General features: G+C 42.3%; 1 protein-coding gene across 4 annotated transcripts in view; it reads left to right on the top strand.

The window, feature by feature from the left end:
• Positions 1-8,334, top strand: part of ADCY10 (adenylate cyclase 10 (soluble)) — a 98,152-nt gene that overhangs the window by 31,239 nt on the left and 58,579 nt on the right. For all 4 annotated transcript variants that reach the window (XM_011979918.1, XM_011979917.1, XM_011979916.1 and 1 more), the window contains 4 exons: positions 1,996-2,187; positions 4,969-5,087; positions 5,388-5,464; positions 6,945-7,134. In XM_011979918.1, the coding sequence (XP_011835308.1) occupies positions 1,996-2,187; positions 4,969-5,087; positions 5,388-5,464; positions 6,945-7,134 (578 nt within the window). The remainder of the gene's footprint in view (positions 1-1,995; positions 2,188-4,968; positions 5,088-5,387; positions 5,465-6,944; positions 7,135-8,334) is intronic.

Below are 8,334 nucleotides of genomic sequence, written 5' to 3'. Positions count from 1 at the left end.
AAAAAAAAAAACTACATAGACATTTCTAAAAGAAGACATACAAATGGCAAACAAGTATGTGAAAAGGTGCTCAACATCATTGATCATCAGATAAATGAAAATCAAAGCTACAATAAGATTATCATCTCATCCCAGTTAAAATGACTTTTATCCAAAAGACAGGCAATAACAAATGCTGGACAGGATGCGAAAAAAAGGGAATCCTTGTACGCTGTTAATGAGAATGTAAATTAGCACAACCACTATGGAGAACAGTTTGAAAGTCCTCAAAAAGCTAAAAAATAGAGCTACCATACAATCTAGAAATTCTACTCCTAGATACATACTCAAAAGAAATCAATATATTGAAGAGATATCTGCACTCCCATGTTTACCGCGGTGCTATTCACAATAGTCAAGACTTGGAAGCAACTTAAGTGTCCATCAACAGAGAAATGGATAAAGAAAATGTGGTACATTTACACAACGAAGTACTATTCAGTCATAAAAAAGAATGAGATCTGTCATTTGCAACAACATGTATGGAACTGGAAGTCAATATGTTAAGTGAAATAAACCAGGTATAGAAAGAGAAACCGCATGTTCACACTTATTTGTGGGCGCTAAAAATTAAAACTGTTGGGCTGGGCACGGTGGCTCGTGCCTGTAATCCCAGTACTTTGGGAGGCCGAGGCGGGCAGATCATGAGGGCAGGAGTTGGAGACCAGCCTGACCAACATGGTGAAACCTCATCTCTACTAAAAATACAAAAATTAGCCGGGTGTGGTGGTACGTGCCTGTAATCCCAGCTACTCAGGAAGCCAAGGCAGGAGAATCACTTGAACCCAGGAGGCAGGGGTTGCAGTGAGCCGAGATCGTGCCACTGCACTCCAGGATGAGCAACAGAGCGAGACTCTGTCTCAAAAAAATAAAAATAAAAATAAAAAATAAAACCATTGAACTCATGGGGATAGAGAATATAAGGATGGCTATCAAAGGCTGGGAAGGGTAGTGGGGGATGAGGAGGAATTGGGGATGGTCAATGAGTACAAAAAATGAGAAAGAATGAGAAAGACCTAGTGTTTGCTAGCACAACAGAGTAACTATAGTAAAAAATAATATAATCATTGATATGATTTGGATTTGTATCCCCTCCCAAATCTCATGTTGAATTATAATCCCCAATGTTGGTGGAGGGGACTGGTAGAAGGTGATTGGATCATAGGGGTAGATTACACCCTTGCTGTTCCCATGATAGTGAATGAGTTCTCATGGGATCTGGTTGTTTAAAAGTGTGTAGCACTTCCCCCTGCTCTCCTCTGGCCATATAAGACATGCCTGCTTCTCCTTCGTCTTCCCCCGTATTATAAGTTTGAGTCCTCCCCAGCCATGCTTCCTGTACAGCCCAGGGAACTGTGAGTCAATTAAATCTCATTTCTTTGTAAATTACCTAGTCTCAGGTAGTTCTTTATAGCAGTGGGAGAACGGACTAACACAACCATACATTTTTAAAATAACTAAAAGAGTATAATTGGATTGTTTGTAACACAAACAATAAATGCTTGAGGGGATGAATAATCCATTTACCCTGATGTGATTATCACACATTGCATGCCTGTATCAAAATATCTCATGTAACACATAAATATGTACATTTACTATAGATCTACAAAAATTAAAAAAATTTTAAATTTTTTTAAAAACTAAGAGAGCCAAAAAGAACAGTAGTTCTTTCCCTTATTGCGATGGCTCATATTGGCATGAGGAAGCCAGCTGTTGGGGTAATGGAGTGGTTGCTGGCCAAAAATTAGCACATGCATAAGTCCCCACTGGAAGAGAGGGCTTTTGGTTCTATTTCCATCTGCTCGACTTCAGGCATGCTGGCTCTGTCACGTTTTACCTCACACATTCTGAGGTAGACATTCCCTAGATGATTTCAGGTATGAGGTGGGGGCAGTGTTGGGGGAGGGATCCACTGCCAAGGACACCTACAGAAAGCTGCTGTCTACTTTGCAGATTGATGACAAACAGCTTCAGGGCTATTTGTCTGAGCTTCGCCCAGTGACGACTGTGTTTGTGAACCTGATGTTTGAAGACCAAGACAAAGCAGAAGAGATAGGCCCAGCCATCCAGGATGCCTATATACACATCACTTCTGTCCTGAAGATCTTCCAAGGCCAAATCAATAAAGTCTTCATGTTTGACAAGGTAAGTGTGAACTATGGGATGGGAACCTACCACTAGTTTGAGGTTAGCATTCATGGACAAGCACATTGGTGAGACGGAGAGAATAGACATGGGAAATTTAACCTAGAGGCTGGGCATGGTGGCTCACGCCTGTAATCCTAGCTCTTTGGGAGGCCGAGGTAGGCGAATCACTTGAGATCAGGAGTTCAAGATCAGCCTAGCCAACATAGTGAAACCCTGTCTCTACTAAAAATACAAAAATTAGCCAGGTGTGGTGGCAAGTGCCTATAATCTCAGCTACTCAGGAGGCTGAGGCAGGACAATGGCTTGAACCTGAGAGGCGGAGGTTGTGGTGAGCCGAGATCACGCCACTGCACTCCAGCCTGGGCTATATAGTAAGATTCCGTCTCAACCAAACAAAAAAAGAAATTTAACCTAGAAGGCCAGTCTTTATAATTACAACTTCTATGGTGGATATGGCACTTACTCTGTGCCAGGCACTGTTCTCAGGACCTGATCTGTATTGACTCATTTCATCCTCATGACCACTCTGAGTGGTAAGTGCTCTTGTCATTATCCTCATTATATAGATGAGGATGCTGAAACAGAGATTAGGATGCCAGGACAAGGTGAGATTACGTTTTGCTCATGATCATCAAGCTAGCAAAGGGGGAGGCTGGGATTCAAACCCAGGCAGTCTGCCATCCCTGTCTGAGCTCACTACGCTGGGCTACCTCTCACTACACGTAAGTCTCCAGCCCAGCGCATGATGTATTACCCGGGGGTTTCGGGTCAGGAGTCTAGCAACCTTCACACCCCAGAAGCTTGTTTCCAAGAATGCCCACTTGCCATGTCAACACCTCCAGTTCCCCCTTTATTTTCATCCATGGTAGGGAGGGCACTGCCTCTGCTCCCAGGTGTTTTCACTCTGTTTTTTTTTGAGACGGAGTCTTGCTCTGTTGCCCAGGCTGGAATGCAGTGGTGCAATCTCGGCTCACTGCAACCTCCGCCTCCCGGGTTCAAGTGATTCTCTTGACTCAGTCTCCTGAGTAGCTGGGATTACAGGCATGCACCACCACACCCAGCTAAGTTTTGTATTTTTAGTAGAGATGGGGTTTCGCCATATTGGCCAGGTGGGTCTCGAATTCCTGACCTCAAGTGATCCACCTGCCTCGGCCTCCCAAAGTGCTGGGATTACAGGCGTGAGCCACTGCGCCTGGTCTTCACTCTGTTCTTAATCAATTCAGAGAAAAGTGATGTGATGAATAAAGGACCACAGATGCATATATGAGAATTGATTTCCCATCTCAATTCCTTTTGTGTATTAAAAGCAGAGCACTTAATTACTGCCCTGCATCCACTCACTCACTAATACAACAAGCATTTACTGAGCATTTCATAGAAGATGAAAAACTAGGGCTAGGCAGCAGAGATGAGTAACACACACATTGACACAAGTAGGCAGGAAGCATGCATTCCATATGAGACAAACTAACTCTGTGCTATGGGAGTTCTGGGAAAGGGATTACTTCCAGCCTGGTGCCTCCAGTATCTTCTTCAATATTGACTCATGGGTATCATAAGAAAAGAGTATAGAATCTAAGAGAATAATCTTTCGTGTCTTGCAGACGTGGCTCCAAAGATTCCCAGCTGTGAGAGTTAGCAAGTCATTGAACTTCTCTGAGCCTTGGTTTATTCCTCTTTGAATGGGGATAGTATTTGCCTCAAATGATTGTGGAAAGTTTTAAATCATGTAATATGTGTGAGGCACTAGGTGTAATGCCTATCTTAGAGTCAGCACGCAATAAATGAGAGCTGGGGGAATCAAAAGCTCTTGCCAGGCCACTACATAAATTTGCAGGCAAATGGGCTCCCTGCTTCCCCCAAAGGGGTAGCCCTCTTTACACGTACCTAGAAGCAGGGTTTCTCCCTTCACGTCAAGGCAGATCCCAGTTCTTTTAAAGATCTAATAGTTGATCAAATTCTTTTGGACAGGGTTGAAGAAACTGAGGTATTTTAGCGTTCTTTGCATTTTATCAGGATGTAACATGTCAAAAACTCAAAATTTCAACCCATCATCCTTTATTCACAATGCCCTTTTCTTACAGACAACAGCACCTGACTGAGGTCTTTTTTTAAGTGACTAATACTACAAATGCCAAGCTTTAGAGTTGAATCATTGCATGGAACAGTTAGCTTTATGATAAGAAAACCTACTCACAGCTTAAGCCTTTATCCCTAAGAATGATAACAGTATCTGCAAAGTACTTTATAGTTTACGATGACTTTTTGAATATATAACACATTAATTCTTTTAGTAGGCAAAAGCATCTCAGCAGGTCTACAGTATATCCATTTTCAGATAGATAAACGAAGTTCCTAGATTGTAATTGACTTACTAAGTTTCCACAGTTGAGAAGTGGCTTGAGAACAGAGACTTTCTGATTCCAGAGCTCGTGCCTTTTCCACTGCTCTGTGCTGCTGCTTCATAGACTTAAACTGAGCACCTTGCAGCATGGACCTTGGTCCCAGGAGAGAGTAAGCTGGAGCATGCACACAGATAGCTCAGCCCTATTCACTACATCTGGAGCAAAACAAGCCCTTCTCCAGGGCTCAAGCCCTCCTGTTGATGATGCAGTAGAAGTGACTGAAGTGTACTAAAAATAAAATACTGTGAGAGAAATCATGATGAAATTTGATTCAGAAGCCGAAAATTGCCGCGGGCTCTCTGTTGAGCCTTCTGGCCCGTCAGTTGAAAGCACACTGTCCATCAGCTGTGGTTGCTGTCTCTCTCCCTCACAGGGCTGCTCTTTCCTCTGTGTCTTTGGCTTCCCTGGGGAAAAGGTACCTGACGAGCTCACTCATGCTCTGGAAAGTGCTATGGATATATTTGACTTCTGCTCTCAAGTCCACAAAATCCAGTGAGTGTTGACCCTGGTCCCACCCAGTGGTCCCTGACCCTTTTGAGGCATACGTAGGGGAGGGCATGCAGGGAACAGGAAAGAAAGAAGAATTAATTAAGAACTTAGTCCTGTGTCTTAAACTGTTGTTCCTCCCTCGCATCTCCGGGCCATGTAGAAATGCCATAAACTAACTCCAACGGATAGAGAAAATCCTTTCCCACCCTTTCCCAACCCAGGCATTATTTCCCACCCTTCCCACTTTCTCTATGCTCATTATCTTTGTCTCTTTCCCCACAAATCTTGTCTCCCCTGCACCAGAACTGTATCCATCGGCGTTGCCAGTGGGATTGTCTTCTGTGGGATCGTTGGACACACTGTGAGACACGAGTACACAGGTGTGCTGAGTCAGCTCATCTCCACTTTTCTTTCCGCAAACACAGCACCTTGCCACTAGGCTTTGTGGGAGGAAGCACAAAAATGAGTGAGACATGGGCCCTGTCCTCAGAGAGTCTCCCAGATGGAGCCAAGCCATGGAGCTCTCAATGCTTGCAGAGTGTGCATTTCTGGGGCTCCGCATGAGTATGAGAAATATGTAGTCACGGGAGGGGAACAGTGGGAGGCTATATGTTGATGGAATGAGGGACTCCTGTAATAATTTCCTGTTAACAATAAGTAGTTACTTCTCTTAATTCCTGGAATAGGCTAGAACTCCTTAAAAATTATGAATGTTGATATTACTGAAAAATAGTGATACTCTCAAAAGAGAGTAGTAGTAAGTAAATGTTATCTCCAGATTTCACGACTCTATTACTTCCCTCTTCCATCCTATCAGGGTTTAAGATTTTCAGCAATAATGCGTCTAAAATACTGACTATATGTAAAATATCAAGATAGTTATGTCTGAAATGATACAATGCCTGAGATTTTCTTCGAAAGTACACAGGGTGGGGAGTGTATGGGGGTGAGGATGGGGCAGGATTGGAGATGGGCTAATGGCTTATTGGGATGGGGTGATGGGTATACGGAAATTCATTAAATTATATTTTATTTTATGGTCAAATTTCTCCACAATAAATAGTTTTTAAAAAGAGTATCTTGTTCAGAAATATTCAAGTTTATGTTAAAGTGACACATTTGCTACCTCACTTGTAGTAATATTAATTGAGGGCTTACAAGCAGCCAGCCGCTGTTCAAAGTGATAAGCGTGTATTAACTCATTAATCTTCATAAACTACCCTCTGAGATAGATACTATTATCATCCCTATTTTATAGGTTAGAGAATGGAGGCATGAGGAGTTATTTAAAGTAATTGCCCCAAGTAATTTGCACATAGTTAGAGGTAGAGCTGGTGTTCAACCCTGCACAGTCTGCCTTCAGAGCCTGTGCTTCAATTCTCCATGCATGCCTCTTCTAGCCCATTTACTAAATCAAGAAATTGCCAAATGAAGGTTTATTCATAGGAGCATACAGACACGATTTTGTGTCTCATATGGGGATCAGTACCCCAGGCCCGAGCTTGTGTTTGTCCACCTTGTATTAGAAGACCAGTTCACACCTTCTGTGAGAGCCTTCAGTGCTGTGGCCATCCCACTTACAGAGCCTGCTCCATACTCAAGGCCCTTCCATCCCTGAGCAGATGATTTTCTTGGCCTCCCAGGTGAGGCAGAAACTTTGCTAATGGCTGATTAGCTCCCTGCATATTTTGTTAACAGCCATTGGCTGAATATGGGTCTTGAGACTAGACTTGTATGTCATTCATGAGCGACAAAGGGAGTAAAGGGTAAACATGCTATTTGGGGACAGTATGTTTCAGATTACATTCAGTTCAATGGCTGTTATTTCCCTGATCTTTGACTTTATCTTTCTTGTTATAGTCATTGGTCAAAAAGTCAACATAGCTGCCAGGATGATGATGTACTACCCAGGAATTGTGACCTGTGACTCTGTCACCTACAATGGCAGCAACCTACCAGCGTACTTTTTTAAAGAGCTTCCAAAGAAAGTTATGAAAGGTGTTGGAGATTCTGGACCATTGTATCAGTATTTGGGCTGTACTGAGAAAGTGTGAGTGTGGAGCATTAATTTTGAAGTATATTTTAGTAAAGAAGTGGGAGAATTATGATAGCAAAGCAATCACCCGTTTAAGATTTGGAACCAATTCAAGAAGTTGAAATCTATGCTTTCCCCAGACCAAGTCCCAGACTTCAAAATCCTTAATCTTTCCTCCATCCGACTGACACTATGGCATGGTAGAAGAACCCATTCTCTCCTCAGATCTGAGAACATGAGGGTGATTCTTCGAAGTTGTACAAACCAAAGAAAAAATCCTCTCATTTGAGTATCTATTTGCACCCAAATGGGCCCAATCACCAACCATTAAATATTTACTAATTATGTCAACCATATGCTGAATAGGGTTAGAAGAGTGTAAGATATTATTTCTCCTCTAAGTCTTTAGTGACATACATTCCCCAAAAGCTCAGCATCGATTTATGGGTGTCTCTTTGAAGCTTAAAATCCTTCGATGGCTTTTAGTCATTTTCATGGTGATGTTCAAAATCTCTGCAATGACATACATGGTACCACCTGCCTTTCCAAACTCATCTCCTCCTGTGCCCCCTCCTCTGGGTTGTTTAAGTAGACTGTCCTCATCAGCACCCACCCACTCCTGGTTTATTGGGAAAACCACAGTCAATTTTTGAAACCCAGCTCGAGGGATTCATAGACATTCCTCTATGAATTCCCCATCCCAGCTAGACAGTTAAGCTCTTTCCTCCTTTGTCTTCCTCCTTCCTCTTCCTTTTCTCCTCCTATAGCATATGACTACATTAGAACACTCCTCACCCTATATCACAATTATTCACTTGCTATACTTTTCACTTGTTACACTGTGAACTCTTTGAAGATACTAATTATTTCTTTATTCTTATATCCCCAGTGCTTGATATACAGTAGGTCCTCAATAATGATGAATAAATGAATAGCACGGAAAGCAGAAAGTTGTTATTCTTTTTGTTAGCAAGCTAGAATCAAGGTCTTCAAGAGCCAGATAAGAGAACCAGGGCTGCAGTTGGGTCAAAATGTCTTTATTATTCGCTTCAGTATTCCTGAGGCTGAGCACTGTGCTTGGCGTACATAGGCCATCAAGAAAGTGCAGTTTGAATACATGAATGAATAATAATTTTTAGTGAGTACTTATTAAACATCAGGTACTTTACCTCAAAATATATAATTTAGTCTTAATATTGACCATATGAGATAGAA

The sequence above is a fragment of the Mandrillus leucophaeus genome, unplaced genomic scaffold (assembly GCF_000951045.1).
Source record: "Mandrillus leucophaeus isolate KB7577 unplaced genomic scaffold, Mleu.le_1.0 Scaffold207, whole genome shotgun sequence".
Lineage (NCBI taxonomy): Eukaryota > Metazoa > Chordata > Mammalia > Primates > Cercopithecidae > Mandrillus > Mandrillus leucophaeus.
This window is presented reverse-complemented; position numbering and strand designations above follow the sequence as displayed.